The 24,503-nt window shown below is 34.6% G+C and overlaps 1 protein-coding gene across 2 annotated transcripts in view; it reads right to left on the bottom strand.

Moving 5' to 3' along the window:
• LOC150108773 (fibroblast growth factor receptor 1-like) overlaps positions 1-24,503 on the bottom strand; it is a 560,046-nt gene that overhangs the window by 431,482 nt on the left and 104,061 nt on the right. For both annotated transcript variants that reach the window (XM_090410064.1, XM_090410055.1), the window contains exon 3: positions 5,228-5,500. In XM_090410064.1, the coding sequence (XP_090266190.1) occupies positions 5,228-5,500 (273 nt within the window). The remainder of the gene's footprint in view (positions 1-5,227; positions 5,501-24,503) is intronic.

The following is a 24,503-nucleotide window of genomic DNA, read 5'->3' as shown; positions in this document are numbered from 1 at the left end:
TTTATTGAGGTCTCTTCAGTGGGAGCCAGGCCCAAGCAGAATACAGTTATAGACCAATATGGTCTATAACAGTAATTAGTGTTATGATAATGCTGTGTAGCGATGACAGTCCTGTAGTTAGGTATATATTATTGTCTTTACAAAGGGGCTGGCTTGTGAAGGGCAGAAGATACTTTAGCAATACACACTAAGTTATATAAATCATGTTTCATAAGATATGTACATTACTAAAGTTATATAAATCATTAATAATTAATATCCAAACCATATATTTTTCTCCTCAGACCACAGATTGCACATGACTAAACTATTTGCTCTATACTAGCAAATAGTTCAGTCATCGTTTTGTTCGTTTGTTAAATATCTTTTTCTTTGCATTATGGGATACTAATCCAAGTGATTTGGAGTCATTAGCTTCTATATAGGAGTTGCCACAGACCTGAAAATACTTCAGGCACTTTTGTTTGCTTACATTTGTATAAAGGAATAAATCAAGTACATAATTTCTAAGTATCTTTAATTTAAAGTATAACCAAGTGGAAAAACTTCCAACAACTATCTCTAATCCAGAGCAATTTAATAATAAGTTACACCTTTTGGCTACTCTTATATGAAAATATCACTTTCGCATTACTTCAACATTAATATCATCTCTGGGTCTAACTCCCACTGATGACACCTCAAAGGTCAAAACCAGTCTTGGTAGTGACCTTTCCCATAATGGATAGCATTATGCATGTTTGCAAGGATATGTACTTTTCATTATGGAATGCTAAGGCAAGTGATGTGAAGTCATTAGCTTCTATATATGAGTTGCCCCAGTCCTGATAATACTTCAGGTGCAAACTTTATTTGCTTACACTTGGATAAAGTACATAATTTCTTGGTATCTTTAATTTAAAGGAAGTAGCTATTCCAGCCTTGATATATCCACTTCTAGATTACTGTGCTCAGGTCTGGTCTCCTAGGTTTATTGGAAATCAAGTTGTGGAGAGGATTCAGAGTCAAGTGACTAAAATGGTGAGTGGTCTGTGGAATATTCCCTATGAGGATAGGATTGAAGGTGTGTGGGTTGCAGTAGTTAGCTGACAGGAGGAAAAGAGGGGATATGATAGAAACATTTAAGTCACTTAAAAGATTTTCTAGGATTGGTGCAGGGGAAATGTTTCAGAATTTCGCTAGAAGGTGCAGAACAAGAATTCATCCCTAAAAGTTGAGTAATGGTGTGGTTAGTAGGGATATGAGATTTGTGCTTATATAGAGTGACGAATGAATAGAATGGGTTGTCAGCGTCATTTTTGAGCATATAATTGTTAATGGGCTCAAGGAGAAGTGTGATAGATTGTGTAGATAGTTTAGGTCTCCCATGATGAGTCTTCAGACTCCATTTACTGCCTGTGCAATAATAATATACAGGAATAACTGTTTATGCTGGGGTTAGGTTCTAGAAATTTCCAGTATAAAATGAAGCAAAATTATAATGGGAACATATGTAAATAATTAGGTTCTGTTCAAAGATTTTTAGTAATCAGCACAAAATACTTGAAAAAAATGTTCTTATGAAATTTACATATTGAAATTGTATAATGCTTAAGATAATATGTTTAAGAAAAAGTGAAAATTTAGTAAAGACACCCGCAAAATTATAATGGGAACATATGTAAATAATTAGGTTCTGTTCAAAGATTTTTAGTAATCAGCACAAAATACTTGAAAAAAATGTTCTTATGAAATTTACATATTGAAATTGTATAATGTTTAAGATAATATGTTTAAGAAAAAGTGAAAATTTAGTAAAGACACCTATCATTTTTTAAAAATGATAGATGTCTACATCATCTAGTCCTATTTCCTTTGCTATCTGTCATATTCTCTGTTATTGACGCAAGGATAGTGTTGTGCTCTTGCTAATCCAGAATGCAGTCAGGCAGAGTTTACGTCAGACACCTTCATACATGATTTTGACACTTCAAACAACTGAAATGTTGAAGATTACTTTAACTTTCATGATGTTGTATATCTCTCAAAATGCCATTATCGGACACTTTAATAGCCTCGGCAATTCCCTTGAATTGCCATCAATTCGCCGGCCTGGTTCCCTGGTTGGGCGAGTGATTAGTGTATCAGCTCTCCAGCCAAAAGGTTGCAGGTTTGAATCCCGCTGTGGGCATGGATGTTTGCCATTGTCTGAAAATAATAGGGATAGTGGTCGGCGGTAGATGGCATTAGTGTAGATGATGAAGGTAGTTGTGAGTGGCGGATTGGTGGAAACCGAGAGTTGTAGAGTAGGTGTCCTCCCTCGATGAGTCTTTGGACTCCCTGGAGCTGTTACGTAATAATAATAATAAGCTTTGAAGGTGGATATTGCTCTTCGATCCATGGATTGTGAGGTTTGCATTTGGTGGAAGGTAGATGATGCATTTCTCATCACTTTTTATATTCCATGTTTTGTTTAGTTATTAAATTTTAGGCTATCATTTAGTGATTTAGTATTATAGGTTTTATTACACTGTCAGGGCCATCTGTGTCTAGGAGGTTGGGTAGTCACATGACTCTTCATTCCTTCCAATCATGTTCAATGAGAGGCACAAAAGAGACTTAAATTGAGGTGGCAGAGACCGAGTCATACCTGTTCTCATGGCATGAATGAGCATGAAAATATGGTTATAAATATGGTTACAGTCACAATGACAACTCTTCGTATTTGTGTTCTCTCTCCATGTGAATTTGTGCATATATTTATGTTGGAACATAGTATTAGTAATGACTAGTCCATATTCTGAACAGAAATCCAGCAGATTCTGAAAAACGTTTCAAGTTTTCACAAAACATTTCTTAAGGCATTTAGATCTCTGACAGTGACCAACCATCAGTTTGTGTGCTGCCTCCTCTAATGACAAAAATTCCCTTCACTTCTTCCTTATAATCTTCTGTGGGTCAACATGCACAACAAATAAGTCACTGCATAATTTTCTTGTTTTGATGTTTTCCCATACTGCTACTTGATACTTCCTGCCATTAGAGAAGATTATCCTCATGTTTAATGTTGAATACTATAGCCACTCCTTTCGTCTCCCTGATCATTATTGCCTGAACATAACATGATTTTTGCTATTTAGAAGCATCTCACTTGTTTGTTTTTATTTCGATAACACCAATTTTGCCAATCTGGTACTTTTTACTTCTCTAGTTCATTTGCCATTTTTGCTTCTCATCTACTGATCCCTCTTATGCTGATGGCGATTTCGTGTTTGTTCCAGTAGTGAATGAAAACAGGGGTCTTGTTTAACCAGGCAATGCCACAGCCAGGATCAAATTTCTTCATGCTGAATCATCATATTCTGTTTTTGTTTAAGTCAATAAGAATACATTTTCATCAGCTAAGTCCCAAACTGTCAGCTTAACATTTGTCTGGTAGACAGGTACCTACTGACAGGCTACATCATGAGAAGGTTAGGATTGGACACTAGTTCACAGGTTGGTTCTAAACATCACTCTAGAGGTTACATGGAAGTATTTTCTTAGTTATCTAAGGTTTTTAACTTCTTTTGCAACCTTATGTCCTCATCATATGTTAGGCTTTCACGCAGGCCTACACAATTTAAAGCGTAAGCTTCCATAACCGATAATCCTGTGGAATAGGTTGGTTGCTCCTTATTCCCGGTAGTATCCCATGTCTGTCGAAGCGCGTGTTCACGGGGATGGTTTGCCTGTTTTGCGAAAGGAAAAACCCTGCTGTCCATGCCAAAGACCAGCTAACTTGGTTATGGCTGAGGAAAATCCTTAAGCTCCTCACGTCATTGACAGGAATCGAACCAAGGACACTCCTTCCCCAGGCATATGGTTACGAGACGCACAGCCGCTAGGCTAACTGCACAGACAACCTTATGTACCCTTTCTGCAATGATTAAATTATATTAAATAGATGAAATATTCATACTAGGATCTCCCACAAAAGTAAGAGACTCAGATAGAGGTCTCCTTTCAGGTAGCAATACCTATCATATCCTTTAAAAGCATTTGCTAAAGAAAAACATGGAACATCCACTGGACCTAACCACACACATTTCCAGTGATGACCATGTTCTCCCTCACCTATAAGCTGTAAAATCTCGTCTGTATTTATACTGATGAGCGAACAAAATTCAGCAGGGTATCACAAGCTGCAGTGTTCAAAATTGCGATTTCCAAGATCTCGGATATACACTATATGATAAAAAATATCCACATATCCCTTCGTAGCAGTAGTGGATATGGTAATACACAAAACAATCATGGCTCATACAAGCATAAAAGGATGCACAGTCCTGCAATCTTCATAGACAAACATTAACAGTAAAAAACAGATTGTAGTGAAGAGTTCAGTGACTTTTGATGTGACACCATCTTAGGAATATCACCATTGCAACAACACAACTGTGACCTGGTAGGCTACATAAAAATCACAGAGTAGGACTGCCAACTGCATGACACAAAAATGCCTGTCCTCTGTTGAAAACACTTGCTACTGGGTTCTAAAGTATCTCTGCAAACAACATTAGCAGAGGCTGGAAGCAACACCATAGCTGTTCATCAGGGTTGAAGAATATGAGTTTCCATGGCTGTGCAGCTGCACACCAGCCTAAAATCAGCAAAAGGGCAATGCCAAGCATTAGGTGGAGTTGTGTACAGCTGAACCCTTGAACTCTCAAGTAGTGGAAATACATTCTCTGGAGTGATCAATCACACCTTATCTGGAAGCCTACAGCAAATTATTATGTGTTGGCAAAACACTTGTTTCAACTCTGAATAAGCAATTCAATATTTGAACACTGCTTTAGCAGAAAACTACTTGGAGCTGATTCTAACATTTGTTATATGTTACAGCCATCTTCAAAGCAAGCTTTGATAATTGGTGAAAGTTTCAATTGTTCTTTTATCAAGGTAAAAACAGTGGCTAATAAAGAAATTTAACTTATCCTCTGAATGTGTCAAACATTATTTTTTAATTTATTTTTAATTTATTTTATTATTATTTTTTTTTACATACCAATGTACCATACTATGATAATGAAAGCTGCATTTGACAAGTATGAAATGAAGAATGTTGAGAGAAGGCAAATAAGACAGGTACAAATTCATGTGTCACTTTGAATATATTAAAAAGCATACTAATAACAGTTAATTATTAATAGCAAATTAAGTAAATTTGCAATACTTTTAACTGAATTCCGAAAATGATACTAACCTGTAACCTTAACAGTAAAATTGAGCCAAAACACTCCTAATGTATTCTGAGCTTTACATCTATATACATCTGAGTCAGCTTCTTCAGCATTCTTAATAATAAGAGTAAAACGCACCATCCGTGTTCTTGTGTCTGTACTTGGAATCTGGGAAGTGTTTCGGAACCATTCTATAGTTGGTTTTGGATTCCCATAAACAGGACATCTTAATCTAATTTTCTGACCTGCAGGAACTACAACAAGTGTAGAAACACTATCTCTCAATCCAGGGGAAGCTGCAAATGAAAAACTTATAGATTTAAATATTCTGAAATTGATACACAAGTAATGGACATGATTAACACTAATTAAAAGATTGATTCACTTATATTGAGAATAACTTATTAATAACATTCAGAATTTGCAGTCTTGTTTCAAGACCATTGTTAATGCTTACAGCTAAAGAGAAAACAGAAAAACAAAATTATAATGCATGTTGAAAGCAAGAGGGAAAACTCTGTGACTATTATAATTTAAAAGAAAATGAAAAATTCAAAAGGAATTACTATTGGTGGAGAGGAGGGGGACACTGAAGAAGACAGTATTAAGTCAGGTAACTTCCCCTGGGAAAGGAAAGCTTTATGCAATTCTGTTTAAGTTTCTTTGACTACAAATATGAGCTTTCGTTATATAATCTTTCTGGGGAAAAAAAATGGCTTTCACATAACACTTGAAAGTCACTTCAGCCTTTTCCATTGAAAACCGGGTATTTGGTAGAAATGACGTGATCTGATTTATCACAATCACCTGAATGTATTATTAATATACTTCTAAAACATGTGCTTGTAAAGAATTTCCTGTCCGCTTATAAGATATCACGAGTAATTTTAAAACACTTGGATAGGAATGAGATGAAAATTTATCTTCCTGAGATCGTAAGAGCAAGTTAAATTTGCAAAGCAGATAGAAGGAGGCTTGGATGTTTATTTAACATTGAAGTATGGAGAGATTTTTCAGACAAACTGACATATGGAAGAGAGAGAGAGAGAGAGAGAATGCTAATATCTACTTGAAAAGAACTAGGATGAAGGCCATACATGTCCATTTTTGCAATTATATTTGAGTTGTGCCTATTAGAAATGAAAGCAGTTTTAATAAAAGCTAGTTCTGTTTTAAGAAGAAAATCTATAGAGCATAAAAGATGTGTGCACAATGCATGAACATTTGTTTATGCCTCACTTCTGCAATGGATAATTGTACCTCCTTATTGTAAAAACCATATTGTACCTCACTGTGCATGTTTTCTTTATTTAGACAGAAGACCATTATTCTGTATCTTATACTTTACAAGCAGTTATCACACCAACCTCCATACAGTCAGACTCATCATAAGAAGTTCAATCAACCAGAAACATTTATCACACTGAACCATAAAATCCATAACATCTCCAGCATTCACAATACATTTTGGTAATGTGTTCCATTCGCCCACAATTCTCCATGTAAAATATCTATTCCTCACACAACTACCACCAGATATGGCCTCTTGTTCTTTACCTATCATTTTCTTTTTAATTTATTTTTCATAATTCTACAGAATCTCCTCACTAATATAACTCTACCATATCAACTCTTTTACTTCTATCTACTTCACTCTAATTTTCATTCCTTTAACCTCTCTTCATAACCATTCCAGAGATCTGCTATTGTTGTATCACTCTTCTTATCTAATATTTCTAAATCCATAAAAATGAGAAGAACAAATCTCTGCACAGTAGTTCACATCACTGTGAACCTAAGTTGTGCACATGCCTAGTGACTGTGTGCACCAAATTTTTGGTGTAAGAATTTCTAATTTACAGCTAAATTTTGAAAATACTATAAAAATGAAATACATAATAAATCATACTTGTCACTTACTTTATTTAGTAAGTTCTCCCATGTCTTCATTCCAATATGATTCTAACCCCTTCCAATTAAATGCACTAATTATTGGAAGTTTTTCCACTTGATTATACTATAAATTAAAGATGCCAAGAAATAATATACTTGGTTTAATCCTTTTATCCGAGTGTAAGCAAACAAAGTTTGTGCCTGAAGTATTTTCAGGACTGGGGCAACTCGTGTATGGAAGCTAATGACTTCACATCACTTGTCTTAATATCCCATAATGCATATCCTTGCGAACATGTATACTGCTATGCATTATGGAAAGGGCCACTACCCAGACCGGTTTTGACCTTTATTGAAGTGAAAAACTAAAGGATTGCTCATCATAGGCCTATATTAGTTAGTACAGGGGGGGAGGTGCAAGAAAGCCCCTGGTATTTTGGTTGTTCATTTATATGAGATTGGTGAAAAAGACAAATAGCATGAGAGAAAGAGAAAAGGCCTCTGCTCTTTTATATCATCATATAGCTAAAGGCTATCAGTTTTCCTTTTTCACCAATCTCATATATATGAACAACCAAAAGACCAATGGAAACTAAAGTGCATAGATGACTGATACCCAGGTGGTTAGCCATCTCTGCTTCGGAATGCTCTCCAGTCATCCCTGCAATTGAAAGACCACATTGAATTAAGAGGATGAAACTATTTAATACATGGAATAATTATCCTTCAAAGTTCCCACTGCATCATTAGAATATGCTAATACCTTTATTGATGTCTCAATTAGTGGGAGCCAGACCCAGGGGTGATACTAAGGTTGAAGTAATGCAGAAATCATATTTTCATATACAAGTAGCCAAAAGGTGCAATATCTTTTAAAGGATTAAACCAAGTATATAATTTCTTGCATCTTTAATTTAAATGCACTAATTAGTTACTTTTAGCTTGCACCCTGTGGGTGAACTGACACCGATGTCAGCAAGTTGCAGAGAGATATTTGTTCAGTGTCTATCGTCTAGACATGGGGAACCCTTGGCAGGCATACCAAATGCAGCATGCCAATGGCTTTTTTCTGGCACACATTCCAGGGGCTCACCTTAAAAAATAATCAAATAAATACAAGTCCTTAGTAACTAAAGACTTGGAATACGATTCCAGACACTTCTGTATGTTTAAAGACCCTTGAAACAGCATTACTGTCCATGTTGCGTCTACATATTCTTGTGAATCATTGTTCTTGGGTGATGAACTTGGTTAAGTCTCGTAATAGGAGTAGCCTTACAAATGAAACTAGTAGTGCATGCATATCTCTATAAGTTATATAAATCATTGTTGCTAAATAAATAAAACTTCCACTATTTTGACATTTTCTGCTAAAAAATGATAAAGATTAAATTCTGTTTAATATACAGGGTGTTCGGGATAAATTTGACAGTTTCGTAAGGAAAAAGAAAATCTTCTTTGTATCTATTAAATTTAATGAATTGACAAAAAAACATTACAGGCAGAGTTAATTACAATACTATCAACAAGATTTACTCAAAATAACCACCATTAGCATCGATCACAGCTTCAATTCTGCTTCGGAACCTCGAACAAGCTGATGCTACAGTCTCCCTGGGAAGGGCCGCAAAAACCGTTTTAATTTTATCCATTAACTGGGCTTTTGTATTACTGGAAGTGCGATTGGTGTCTTTTTCAACTGCGCCCCATACAAAATAATCCATGGGTTAAGGTCTGGGGAGTTTGGAGGCCAAACATTTGGACTGGTGAAGTCGTAGAAATTTTCAGACAACCATTTTTGACTTTTCCCAGAGGTGTGGCAAGGGGCCGAATCCTGCTGCCATACATACGGCCTACCATTGGCTACCCTTGTTATCCAGGGCTTGACTACAGTTAGCAACTCCACGAACAAAGCCCGAATTCCAATGCCAGGGTTCTTCAACACCTGTTCCTGCAGATTTGCGAGGAATTCTGCTGTACGAACGCAATCAGATCGTCTGCTAGGGATCTTTCTTCTTGCTACATCCTCGTAGTCACCATTGCAAGTCTCTAGTTCATGCCTGATTGTTTTTACTGTATTCAGGGAGCATTGGGCAGCAGTCGTAATATCCTTATTTTGATGACGGGCACGAATCATCATGATACAAGTTATTCTCTTCCATGATTCAGGTGGGTTCCAGCTATCCATCCTTTCTGACATCTTGTATATGAATGAAGAAGGGTCCAAACTTTTAAATGAAGAGAAGTGTGTGTTAATACATGTAACTTACGGAAAAATATAATTAATTATAAATATGTCAAATTTATCCCGAACACCCTGTATTATGTAGATAAAATGACATTTTATTTTACCTGTAACTTTTGGGTATTACCTGTATGGGATTAAGAATTAATAAAAGAATATCTTTAATTTTATTTTCTTTTATTGTGCTTTAGTCAAGCAAAGCGACTGAATTTGTGCACTGTAATATATTGGAAAAACTTGCAAAAAAAACTTATGTCTAATTGATCTTATATAAATTTTTAAAAATCAGAATTATTGTTTACTCTTTCACTGATGTAAAAGGTGTGTGGCTGTATATGACAGCTAGAATTACACTTAAAGGCAAATAAAAAATATCTAAACTATCACCAGGGTAGAAAGGACTTAAGTAAAAATTCTGTCACTAATTTTTACATTCATTCATATGTGACTTACAATAATCACTCTTACAATATTCTTTGATTTCATCGCTCTAGCATGATTTTTGATTATTTAAAAAAAAAGCTCCCCCAATACTTAAAAAGACACCAAATAATAACATGTTCCCCAAAATTTTGGTTGGCACGTCAGAAAATTTTGCATCAAAGATTTGGCATGCACATTTAAAAAGGTTGCCCACACCTGGTCTAGCCAATAGTCACTTGATTTTTGTAGCTAGATGGATTTAAGCAAGTTAATTTAGTAAGTAATCAAGTAAATCTCCTTGCGGATATGTCTAATGTTATGCATTAAGGGAAGGGCCACTACCCAGATTAGTTTCGACCTTTATTGAGGTCTCTTCAGTGGGAGCCAGGCCCAAGTGGAGATACCAGGCAGAAGCTTTAGCAGGTCATCTCTACCTATAGGAGTTGCCAAATGGTGTGCCACCCTTTTTTAATAAATTACTCTGGATTTAGAGAAAGATGTTGAAAGTTTATTTTTCACTTGGTTAGATCACACTTGGATAAAGGATTAACTAATTTTATTATACTCTAACCAAGTGAAAAATAAGCTTTCAACATCTTTCTCTAAATCCAGAATAATTTATTAAAAAAGGGTGGCACACCATTTGGCAACTCCTATAGGTAGAGATGACCTGCTAATGCTTCTGCCTGGTATCTCCACTTGGGCCTGGCTCCCACTGAAGAGACCTCAATAAAGGTTGAAACTAGTCTGGGTAGTGGCCCTTTCCTTAATGCATAATATTAGACATATCTGCAAGGAGATGTGTTTTGCATTATAGGAGATACTGAGATAGGAGTGTTGGTAGCTTTCTCTACCTTTGCATCGAGTTGCCCTGGTGTTGTACCACCTTGCCCCAGTCCTGAAGATACTTTCAGGTGCAAACTTTGTTTGCTCACACTTGGATAAAGGATTAAACTAATTTTATTATACTCTAACCAAGTGAAAAATAAACTTAGTGCTTGAAATTTTACAGGTTATAGCTAGACAAAAAAAAAATAACATTAATATTAGGGAAATTAAAGGGAAACATTGCATTAGCAGTTTTAGTGTATTAAACCCTCAAAATGTCGCTGAAATTAAAAGGGAAAGGATTGCAAATTCATTTAAATTTGACTGACTGGACAAATGTGACAATTTCTAAACTGATGCATATACAGCATTTATATTTATATAGCTGAAGGAGTAAGCATTTAAGTTGCCTTTATAGAAATATTTAGAGTAGGCTAGTGTTATGTAGATGTTATGTAGACAGTGCACACATCATTTCTGAGACTGGAAACTTGCACATAAAATGTTTTTCATGTGCACATGAGTTGTCAAAAATCAGAATATTTGTCCACATGTGGTCTGACTCATGCTTTATACAGTGGCAGTTTAACCATCTCCATAACTCTACATGTCAGTGTACTCCTTATGATAGCCAGCAATGCCAAGTGCCCTCTAAACTTCAGTTCACTGTCAATCATTCCAGATCAAAATCACACATTCCTTGAAGCAGATTTCAATCAATCACATATGATCTTATATCTCTGCACTCCAAAATGCAACCCCTTGCACTTCTTAAAATTACAACCCCACTCATTTGTCCAAACAAAGTCTATTCAAATTTTCCTAAAGAGAATTAACATCACAGTGATCCTTATAATTCTCCCCAACTTTGTATCATCAGCAAAAAACTGAGGATACCCAGTCAATCATGTGTAATATCATTAAAAATTAATTTAAACATAAGAGTGCCCAACAACTAGTGGTGCACACACAGAACCCTGGTGCACAACAATGATTAACCTCCATTTCCAAGTCACTATTCCATCATACATAACTTTCTTGTGTAGCATTAGGAGAGCCAATCTCCAATCTATTATCCATTCACACCCACAGCAGCTTGTACACCAACCTATCATGTAATTATCAAATACTTTCGCAAAGTCCAAGAATATAATTATATCTCTCTTATCTAATACATTCAACAACATCTCCAATAACTTGACCATAACTGCAGACATACAGACTTGTCTATAACTGGAAACTTCTGTCCTACACCCATGATTGGGAAGGGATACTATTTTGAATTCTTTCTACTCCTTAGGAACCTATCCCATTCAGTGAATTATCTGCAAAATGTACTCTTTACTGAAAGTGAATGATCTCTAGTTCGAAAGCAAGAGTAATGAGAAAATGTGACAAAAATGCTATGAAAGTGAGTGTCAGAAGTGTAGGTGACAGAGTGGTAGAAGATAGGTTTGAGAGAGAGAGAGAAAATGAGTGATGAAAAAGAACAGTAGCATGAAAGAATGCAGAATGAAAATCTAGCTGCAATAAGAGAGAGAATAAGTGATGAAAAAGAATGATGGAGTTTATGGATGTGCATGAAAGAATGTAGAATGAAAATCTAGCTGCAATAAGAGAGATAGAGAGAGAGTGCACTTGCACAGAATCCTTTGTAGGTACATCTAAGAACACAAAAAAAGTGTGTGGAAAGAGAAAGAAAGTCTTATTTGGTGATGTCATGATAAATGTACTTAAGTATGACAAAATCTTACTTCATACATGTAAAGATTAATGATGTTAGCAAGGCTATTTAGGACGTAGAAGGGAAAAGTGAAAAGGCTGACTGTTTTGGCAGGAACAAATGATTTGAAAGGAGAAAGCATTATATGAGGTAATGCATGATTTACTGGAAGTAGCAATAAAGAGAATGAGAGAGTTAAGATAGTATCTGTTGCCACAGCATGATAGAGGCAAGGTGAGGGAGCCATAATTGCAAATATGTCACTACATAGGTTATGCAGGAGAAAGGATGGAGTTTATGGATGTGCGAAACATGTTTAATGGAAATGACTTATGTGGATGGGTTGCACTTAACATTTTTGAAATTTAAAATGAAATATCTGGGATTATATTAGTAATTGACAGTGAACTGATTTTGATGCAGTTTCACTTTTTACACAAATCACTTTGATATGCTCTGATTACTATGCAATGATTTTCCTCCATGTATTATAAAATTATTTGATTTATCTATATGCATAAGGTATTTTTCTGCCAACATGAACCACATATAAGGAAACTACTACAAATTCTATTTTCCAAAATTAACACACTACTATATGGAATATTCAGATCATATATACCAATCTTTCTATATGGATCAAAGCCTTCTTGTTCTGTATGGCCTGATATTTCAATAATTTGACCTCCTCTGAGTTAAATGTTTTTCTTCACAAAATTAATTCAGTTCAACCAAGAATTAAATTTACTCTTGAAGCAGAAGACAAGAAAAGACTTCCATTCTTGGATTTTCTCACACAACATAATGGAAGTCTTCAATATGAGAATAAAACAAGGAGATGCATAATGATTCTATGTCTCAGAAGCCAGGCATTATCATAACACTGTGCACATACACACCTTAAGCTTCACAATTACTCTTCATTAGTTTCTCTGAAAATTCTCCACAGATTCAATTTGGCAGATTTTAACAAATATTACAAATATAAAAATAACAGACATGTCCTTCATTAAGAAATTCACAGTCTCTCTTTCCATATGACAAAACGTTTGTCTGACAGCTCAGACTTCTATGCCAAGCTTTCAAGTCTCCTTGCAATCAATTTATAAATTCAAATTGTTATATACTAAAGGACACATTCTCTCTCATATATTATATACTTAGTAGGATGAACAAACACAGGAAAGAAGGCAATCCATTTCTGTATATATTTTGCCAACAAAAATCTTATGAACAGAGAATTAAGTTATTACGATTTAGTGCTGGAAGATGGGACACCCATGTCGGAAGGTACTGAAATGGCTACTGGGGAGGAGCAGACAGGAACTTCTAATGAAGTTAACAAGAATGATGAAGTTGGATCAAAGCCTTCTGGAAATTCAACTTCCGATAGAGTTAATTTCAAAAGAAGATTCCTCTGTTTTACTGATTTACACAAAACAGGAACATGGAATGTAAAAAGCATGTCAAGGAAAACAAACTGGTAAAGAAAGAAATGAGAAGAACTCAAGATTTTAGGATTCAGTGAACTGAGATAGGCTGGCAACTTGGGATTTAACTGAACAAATTGTATTCTTATTGACTTAAACCATAACTCAAATAATGGCAGAACATAGTGGAATATCATGTTGGCTGGGACATCACCCAATTAAACAAGCCTCCCCCCCCCCCATTGTTTTCAATTAGGAACCAGGGTGTACAGTACCCCAACTCAACATCAGAGATCAAGATTGGCACCATTAACCTCCCAACCGGCCGGTGTGGATGAAATATTCAACACTCCCTAGTTTTTTCATGGATCAAAACTTCGTCGGCATTCTACTTTTTATCATACCATTACCTTCCTCCGCTGTTAATCTCGTTACGGCTATTCTATAGCATTAGTGGATTAACTGTTGCTGAGTGACCTTTGTGTCCCCTCCCCCTGTCTTTATGTCTATTGTGTTGCTTAGAATTTCATTTACTGTCCTAAGTTATTTGACCTTTCTTGCCTCTAAAATGATTTATTGTGTCTCTTCCCAAAAATTGAAACCAATTTCACATATGCGAAAAAAAAATCAATCCTGAAATGCCCACTGATCAGCTTTTGCAATGAATCTATTTAGTGATAGAAAATTTGGTGTATTTTATTCTAAAAATCAGTGCACCGGAAGAGATGCACTGATTGTTCTTTCACTTTACGTATAATAATTGAATAATTTTTTTTCGAATTTTAAAATTTTCAAATGTTTGCTTTGAAAATATTATGTCAAATATTTATATTTTTAAATAATATTTATTGAAATAAATATGTCCTTTTTCTTTCGTTTCTAGCGAAATAGCATTATATGGATCATCACATTTCAGATTTAGAAACGATTTTTTTTTATTCATAAAGACAAAATAAAAAAAAATGTTAAAATGCTAAATTGCCTTACTCGGTTTCCGATTGTGTCTTTTTGGTATCAAAAATTTATATCCAATGATATTTCAGCAGTGATTCTTCCCCTTTGTCATTTATTTATTTATTTGTATTATGCATATTACGATAATATCTAGTGCATAACCTCGTAGATATGTTGAAAATATAATGTGAAAAATTTCATATACGGAACGATTCAACATTTTTGCTCATTTTGAAGATTTTCTAATGCTTCCCCCCCCCCTCCTTATTCTCTCCTGGAACTGAATTGCATAACTACTCTAAATTTCTATACAGGTTTGAAAGCTTTTCTAGACAGCATTCAAAATCAATTACTTCATTTTACCATTTTGACAAAAGATATACAGCAATCAGATTGTATCGTGAAGCTTCTAAATCTGTTCTATTTATTTGCAATCTAAAACCAGCTGTTCTACTGCCCGCTGAAATTATGTGAAATTTTAGAAATAATATGCTATATTTTCACCATGCAAAATTGTTTATATGCATACCACACAAAAGAAAGTTCAGTAGTATTATTTGTGTTTGTTTTTCTTTTAAAAAAATCTAAATATTACTTCTGCTGCTGCTGGAAGCTATTTCTGAAATAATCTACGTCTTATAAATACTTGGTAATTCTACAAATCAGTGCACTGGAAGAGTTGCACTCATTGATCTTTCACTTTACGTATAATAATTGAATAATTTTTTTTCGAATTTCAGAATTTTCAAATGTTTGCTTTCAAAATATTATGTCAAATATTTATATTTTTAAACAATATTTATCGAAATAAATATGTCCTTTTTCTTTCGTTTCTAGCGAAATAGCATTATATGGATCATCACATTTCAGTTTTAGAAACGATTTTTTGTTATTCATAAAGACAAAATAAAAAAAAATGTTAAAATGCTACATTGCATTACTCCGTTTCCGATTGTGTGTCTTTTTGGTATCAAAAATTTATATCCAATGATATTTTAGCAGTGATTCTTCGCCTTCGTCATTTATTTATTTATTTGTATTATGCATATTACGATAATATCTAGAGCACATCCTCGTAGATATGTTGAAAATATAATGGGAAAAATATCATATACGGAATGATTCAAAATTCTTTTTCATTTTGAAGATTTTCTAATGCTTCCCCCCCCCCCTCCTTATCCTCTCCTAGAACTCACAGGTTTGAAAGCTTTTCTAGACAGCATTCAAAATCAATTACTTCATTTTACCATTTTGACAAAAGATATACGGCAATCAGATTGTATTGTGAAACTTCTAATTCTGTTCTATTTATTTGCAATCTAAAACCAGCTGTTCTACTGCCCGCTGAAATTATGTGAAATTTTAGAAATAATATGCCATATTTTTACCATGCAAAATTGTTTATATGCATACCACACAAAAGAAAGTTCAGTAGTATTATTTTTGTTTGTTTTTCTTTAAAAAAAATCTAAATATTACTTCTGCTGCTGGAAGCTATTTCCTCTTAGCTGGAGGAAAAGTTGAAGGCTTATTACTCTCAGGGCTATTGAGAAGAAAGGAAAGAACACTAAAGTGCCCCAGGCTGTAGTGCAGAATATGTCAAGAATGTCTTGTTTCCTTTTCGATTGTTGATTACCTATATTCTAACAGAAATACTGATATTTCCTTTACATGCTTATACATTATTTATGCCAAAATAATTGCTTAATTTATAATGATCAGTTTCACTTTTATTATCAAAAATTAGAAATTAAATCATACAATTATCTTGAAAAAGAGGATTTGAATTATTTTCAAAGAAAAGGTGCATATGCGTTTCATAATCTTCTTTTGGGGGGGGGGGGATTTGGACCTAAGCAATCTGCGGATATTTCAGATAATTTATTTCATAAATCGTTCGCAAGACAGCTGTTACAAAAGTAAATCACTTGGGGAACATACCCATTCATTTTAGTGTAAAATAGTAGCAAAGGTTCAGTTACTTTAGATATCTAATCTAGAAGAAAATGTTATGTCTGCTGAGATTAGAATCATACGTGAATAATTTTTCTGACATGATTTCTCTATTCGTTATAACGTAACCAATTTCCAGATTTTTTTCCCTCCTGCAGACTTCATGTTATATGCAGTGATTTCTTCTTTGAACTATAAGAAAAAAAATCAGATAACAGGAGAAAAATATGTAGTATTTTCTTTTCCACTGGCTGAATTTACAATGTTCTTTCTTTGTGTTTTGAAGAGAAACTGCAAATGACTTTTTTCTTACTATTTTTGCCATTATAACATCTCATATAATTATAAGAGTGACATTTTACCGTTTTTCTCCCCCACGAGAAACAGAAATAAGGTGGTAATAATATTGTTGATTCTGCCAAACTTCATTGTAGCAGAAATTTTTATTACAAAACTTTGTAATATATATATATATCTCCGAAACAAGAAATTTGGAACCCATATCACATCAATGTTGAGTGTTGACAAGGTGAAAATGTTCCCGTTATTATTTATATATTTCATTTATTAACTAACGGGGGCTATGCCCAACCCCCTGTGTTCCGGTATGGTAGACCAGTTCTCCTTCAATTGTGATAACTCGAGAGGGGGTTCAGCCCCCTGAATTCTGATGACTCTAATTTTGAAGACTCGACACTCAGGGTAGCCCGAGTTTCAAAACGTTTCGATAAACATGACATAAAAAAGCTTATCATTGATGAAAAAGCTTATCATATATATATATATATATATATAGGGTAGATTTTATTTCATTATTTTTTATTGTTTTGATGAAATACTTTACCTGGAATACTCTTTCCAGTTTCTCTGTATCATAAAAAGAACTTAAAAATTAGCCTTCACGATGAAAAAGAAACAGTGCATTCGGGTATCCCTCTATCAATATTTGTAGTGCTGAAAAGGACTGTTTTGATGGCCTTGAAAACAAACATTTTTTATTTCATACTGTTCAGAATTTAAAATTCTTGAACAGCGTGGAACAACTTGAAGCAAGGGTAAACACACCAAGCAGTTTTACACTCAGGGCACCAGATTTTTGTTTCCTTTCCGATATTTTTTTTTTTATTACATACATAATATTTGCGTGGTTTTTTTTTTTAATAGCCGTTGGTGGTAGATTTTCAGGATAATGGTTGGAGTTAGCAGCGTTCAACCTCAGATGTCTGACAGGATTTCCTGTTTTTCTGCTTGCTGAAGAAGGTGCATGTGCATGCAGCAATGCTTTTGCAATTTCTATTCGGTATTCTAGATATGTTATGGTAGACAAACATTTTTTCTTGTACAGGAGGAAACTGTTCCAAATAACAAAATCCAAACACTTCAAAATTCAAATAACATGTCCAAACACTTTTTTGTAATATTTTTTATGCTGTTTCCTCATTACAGAGTAGAATGATAGCTGCTGATCGCACCTATCGACTCAACCCATAGTGTCGTTGTATGCACACACAGCAATGGGTTTTTCTTTCTTCAAACCATGCTTCTCCACAGATTCTGCTGATGGATTGTGCAGGAAAGATAGCAGAAAAACATCTTTTTTGTCTTTCCAATGTAGTGCAAAGACTTTCCCTCGCTGATAAGTTCAGATTTCCCCCTTCGATAGCTTTCCTGAAGCCAGATCTGGAAGCATATCTCGCCTTTTTGCATTTACAGTACCATAACTATCTGTAAGATGCTGTAAAAGCAAATCAGCGAATTCAGGACACATATATAGTAATTATCCATTATAATGCAGTAACCTTTCCCCAGTAAAGGGTCTAGTAACTGCATTACTGCACGCATCGACAAGGGGAGATCCGAATATTTATCGTGCTCGATTACAGTTTGCTTTCCGGTATAAGGTTTGAAATCCCAAAGATATCCACTTTCTGATTCGCAAAGCATAAAAAATGTTACTCCATACTTCGATTTCTTTTTGGGAATATACTGCTTACATTTCAGTCACGTTTGAATGGCATAAGGCTTTCATCGATACTCAAGTCTCGCTCAGGAATGTAGAGTGATCTACATTTTTGACGGATTTTCATCAGAAAATCATAAATTTTGTTGAGGACTGGACAAGGATGTGTTGCCTGATCGTATTCTTCATTATTCTGAAAATGCAAATACTTCATGATGAGACTGAATTGTTTTTCAGTCATAACATCACGAAACATTGGCGTGTTCAGAATCCAGTCTGTAGACCAATACATTTCAAGAGCAGGCTTTCGAAATGTATTTCGAAACTTCGGGTTTTTCACTTTCTTTATTCTGATATTGCATTTGAAGGATGACAGTGATTTTAAATATTAATTTCACCTATATCCGAATATCACATAATTTCCTGATTTATAATAATCAGGAAATATGTATATTGTCTTAAAGATACCAAGTAATTTTAAACCTGGTTTTACTCCATTTTTTTCCAAGTAAGCAAACAGACAAAATGTCAAGTTTGCGCCTGCAATATATGCAAGACTAGCTGATCCCACAGGTAGTGCAAGACCAAGGCAACTCGTGGTAGAAGTGGAGCAAGCTCTGATCACTAATCTTAATATTTACCCTTAATACCAAAACACAACTCCAAGAAGGGGATGTATGATGTTTTGTATTAAAGGCAAGGGGCCACTACCAAGACCGGTTTCGACCTTTATTGAGGTCTCATCAGTGGGAGCCAGGCTAGAAATACCAAGATATAGTATGAGTTGCCTTGGTCTTGCACTACCTGTGGGATCAGCTAGTCTTGCATATATTGCAGGTGCAAACGTGACAATTTGTCTGTTTGCTTACTTGGGAAAAAATGGAGTAAAACCAGGTTTAAAATTACTTTGTATCTTTAACATAACTATACCCAAGTTAAAAATACTTTCTACATGTATATTGTCTGATTTATAATTTGCTAATTTATAATAATCACCACATAGTTTCAGTATCGAAAAATTAAAGTTATGTGGAACAATTACTAGAGAAAAATAACGAATTAAATAAAAACTGTACCTATGTTTCATAACAGTTTTCGGGTGTGTGATAGTAATGCAACGGGGGGGGGGGGGGGGGTTAAACTATCAGAGGCGAAATAAAGTTCAATTCTATTGTAAAAATATGGAAATTAAATTTCACATTTGATATACATATTTTGAATGATAAAAATAAGCAAATGTATCGCTTACTTTAAAAATTGGAGAATAAAATATCTGAATTATGCAGAAAATATAAATTTAAATCATAACTGTTAATTTCATTTTGTAATGACCAATTATACAAGGAAACCAAGAAAGTGAAAGTACAGATTACTATACAACATGAAGAAAAAATGTAGTAATATGATTAAAGAATTTCATGTTATTCTCTATAAAGCAAAGTTGCTCAAGCGTGTCCTAAAGGAAATCTGTTAAGTATTATTCGATTTCGATGGTTTTGTACAAAAATAAAATTAATATAACCTGGAACGTCGGCAGCTGGTTTTCTTTTCTTTTTTTAAAAGAATATTCCAAATAATTATAGTGAATTAATTTCTTCGAGAACAATGAAAAATCTTTTGTCTAGTAGCGATTACAAAAAATTTAGCGCAAAAAAATAAAAAATTAAATTGGTTAAGTGAAGAAATTATGCAAGAACTTTATTTTGTCCAGAAATTAAAATTGTATTGTACAATAAAAAGAGAAAACAAAAATATAAATAATTTCTCTATTTTTAGTCTATCATATATTACTAAAATCCAGTTCACCAGCATGGAACAAGAAAGTCCGTTTCTTGTTATAGGCAACTAAGAGGCAGCTACGAACGGGAGATAATCCGATTAACCTTTCTCTTCAGTATGAGGGTTTATCACACCTTCTAATGGACATGACAGTCAAATTGCACTTCTTATCCAGGTTCTTTAAACAGGTGGGCTGAATCTTATCCAGATTTAGTTGGACGTCTATAGACGTCCTAGCCGGTAGGAAGGTTAACATAAAAAGCATCAACGGAAAAGAAATGGAACTAGCAGAAGAATTGGATAAGTACCAGATCGACATAATAGGTGTTACTGAAACAAAGACAACAAAAACAGGCAAGATCTTTCATCATCATCAAATTATTGATATGTACCCTCAAGGGGTGTACAGGATATGATAGGACTGCATGAAAAATTTACACAATTACTAACTTCCTATCTACAATTTTTCTCCAATCAATCTGTTACCTGTCAAGACTTCAACATTATCAGATCTTATATTTCTATCTTCTAATGCATTTTATATTATATCAATCCACCTATATCTTGGTCTTTTCCCTGCCAACCTGGCTAAGAATACTTATTTTGCTAATCTTTCCTCTCTCATTCTATTTAAATGACCATACAACCTGAGATTAGCTTTGCTAACACATTCCTGGATGCTAACAATATTAAGTTCTTTCCTAATATCCTCATTTTTAATAAGACATTGCCAATGATGCCATCTGTTCACCCCTCTAATCTTTCTCAGGACTCTCATATCTGTGGTCTCTAGTCTTTGGTCAAGCGTTTTTTTGCGCGATCTTTGTAAGCAACAAATACAAGATTTTATCTTGCCGGCCTGGTTGGCCGAGTGGTTAACATATCTGCTCTCCAGTCAAAAGGCTGCGAGTTCAAATCCCGCTGTGGGCATGGATGTTTGTGATTCACTGTGAAAATACTAGTGGTGGTGAACAGTAGATGCCATTGGTGTAGTTGTAATTTGTTGTAGTTGGGATTGAGTGATGGAGAGAGAGAGAGCGTCGTAAAGTAGATGCTCGTAGATGTGACGAGTCTTTGGACTCCATGGAGGTGTCACATAATAATAATAAATTCAGGAAATAACAATCAGGGAAAAGAAGGAATAGCTATAATATTAAACATTAAATACAAGGATAATATTCTTGAATGGAAGGCAATATCAAGTAGAGTGATGTGGGCTAATATCAGAATGGGGAACTGGTCAATGAGACTTATTTCTGCTTATGTTTCCACAGAAGGTTCTACTAAGACAGAATGGAGGAAATTGAGGCTTTAGAGAGGGCAACTGACACAATGAAAAAGGAAAAGTTAGTCCTTGTTGGAGATCTAAACAGCAGAGCAGGAAACAATTACCAGACATCTAAGAATGTTTTGGGATTGAGAAATTTGGAGAAAAAAGCAAGCTAATAATAATGGCAAAAGTACTAGCTCGATTTCTGATCAGAACATGTTATTACTAACACCATGTTCCAACATAAAAAAAGTGCAGAAATTCACATGGAGAGAAAATGCAAGGAATAAAAAAAAAAGTCTCATTGACTGTGTTATTGTTAACAGTGATGTTTTCCCACTGGTTCTGGACACAACAGAGGATTTGAAATAGGAAGCAATTACCATTTAGTGCTGAGCAGGATAAAATCGAACTTCATATTGAAAAGATGGGTGTGTGTAAGAAAGTTCTGAAACATACCAAAAGTTGAACAGCTATCAGATGTGAACTGCAGACTCGAATACACAAACATTATTCAAGAAAAACAAACAGTTTGAAAACGAGAACCAAACTTGGAAATTCAGTGGCAAAATTTAAAAACTTGAATTCAGCCAGAGAGGCATGTGGTGAGGTAATCTGCAAGAATAGAAAAATCAGAACTCCAAGGTGGATTCAGGAAGTTAGACACGGTCAAGGATAAGAAAAAAGCATATTGAAAGTTCCTGTCAAGTAAGTCGACTTGTGCTTTCAGAGAATACAGAGAAAAATGGAATAAAGCAAAATATTGTGCGAAATTAGCAAAGCAAAAATCATGGACAGGCATTGGTAAGAACATAGAAAATAAATATCAGGAAGATGGTAAAATATTCTGGAGGCAATTCAAAAAGCTCAGAAATGGAGGAAAAAGTACTGTAAAATGAATTAGAGATGATAAAGAGGATATTGTAAAAATAATCATAATTAAAATTCTGAATATTTTTACGAATTGTTTATGTTAAAATGTTTATTAGTTTTGTTTTCATAACACGCATTGTCGGCACTTGCGATGTTCCCGTTGTTGAAATTGTTTTGTCAAAAATGATATGTGAAGCAGTTAAAAAAATTGATGTACTTACTGGATTTGATATTTGTATTACTTACAGGAATTGTATTGTAATTTAAAATATTAAGTTTCGTGTTTTTATGAAGACATTCTCTCTTGTCGCTAACGGAGACAACGTATCAGCCATTATTTTTACCTAACTTCTTGCTTACCAGTTTCATGGAATGCGCATGCTCGCCGAGAAGTTTGATGTGTGATTGACAGCTGACAAGAAAAGCGTTCGGCATCTGAGTAACGGCTGTAAACAAGAGAGTTCGGAATAAAGGGTTTGGAAGGAATTAAGAACACAGGCCGGCAGATATTTAGGTTCGGAGGAACTTTTTTATATGACAGTCGGAGGAAAATTAATAGTATATTCCGAAAAAGGAATCATGGAACTATTAAGTTCCAATGTGGAAAAAGTATGTGGATAAATAAAAGGGAAATATTGCTATAAATCGTTTTAAAAGGAATATTGCTGGAAACACTAATTGAAAGATTTATAGTAGATTCCGGAAAAGGAATCATAAAACTGTAATTTTTTTTTTTTTTTTTTAATTGGAAGAGTTAAGACTGTCAATAAGCATTATAAACCCGAGAATTATAACAAATTGAGATTTATTTGAAAACGCAACATGTTTCGTCGAGATTGACTTCATCAGGCGTTAAGAACACAGAAAGATATTAAAAGACACTGAAATAAACATTGAGACACTCTAAAGCTATACAATTATAAAGTTATGATATTCGACTGTAAATTAGTTATTATGAACTTGTGCTATAGTCCGTGTTAAAGTTCTATTGTGTGTGTGTATGTGTGTGTGTGTATTTTTTTTTTGTTTGTTTTAATTAAATGTATTTATTTTTAAACACATTTAATAAAATGTGTTTAAAAATTAGAGATGATAAAGATGATAATTGAGTCAGTGATTATTTGGATTCTGAAAGAAAGAGTTAAAATCATTGCACCAATTGGAGTGAACCCTTGTGCATATACAGTGGGATCTCGTTAATCCGAACCCTCCAGTAATCCGAACTGCAGTTGAAAGGGAAAAAAATATTTATTACGGATTATTATTTTGTGTATTATTATTTTTATTTAATAATTATTATTTTAAGCATTATTATTACAGTACAGTATTTTTTCATACTGTCGATTGTACGGTTATAGGACGCAGGACATATATGGCGCAGAGGGTGAAGCTTGACGCTTTTCATATTCCCTGTTGTCTGTTTCGGGAGCAGTGATGGGAGAGATTTGCGAGCTATTTTAGCTCGCCCTGAGTGGGCAGAAGTGGTTATTCGTCGTTGGGTGTTAGGATGGCTTTCGGTCTTTTATGTTTCCAGTAGTCATTACCGTCATAGTTTCCGGCTTGTTGTATCAGTTGGTTTGGATGCGTAGATGTCTTCATAAAGAATTTTTCTGCTAGGGAGCGTAGTAGTGGAGAGATGTAGGGGATATTTATGTCCCGGTGGATCTGGGCGTTCCTGATGAACCACGGGGCGTCCAGAATCATTCGCAGGCATTTGTTCTGTAGTCTTTGTAGCGTGAGGATGTTTGTCTTGGAGGTATGGCTCCAGGCTGGGGAGGCGTATATGACTGTGGGACGGATCACTGTCTTGTACAGTAATATTTTATTTGTTGAGCTTAGTTTGCTGTGTCTGTTGATCAAGGGGGAATAGCTGGGCGATAACTTTTGAAGCTTTGGTGCATATGCTCTTGATGTGGCTGTTGAAGCATAATCGCTTATCGAGAAGTATTCCTAGGTATTTTGCTTCAG

The sequence above is a fragment of the Typopeltis vanoorti genome, chromosome 2 (genome assembly GCF_054136105.1).
Source record: "Typopeltis vanoorti isolate ZY-2024b chromosome 2, IOZ_Tvanoo_1.0, whole genome shotgun sequence".
In the NCBI taxonomy this organism is placed as follows: domain Eukaryota; kingdom Metazoa; phylum Arthropoda; class Arachnida; order Uropygi; family Thelyphonidae; genus Typopeltis; species Typopeltis vanoorti.
Note: the sequence above shows the minus strand (reverse complement) of the source record. Positions and strands in the feature narration are given on the sequence as shown.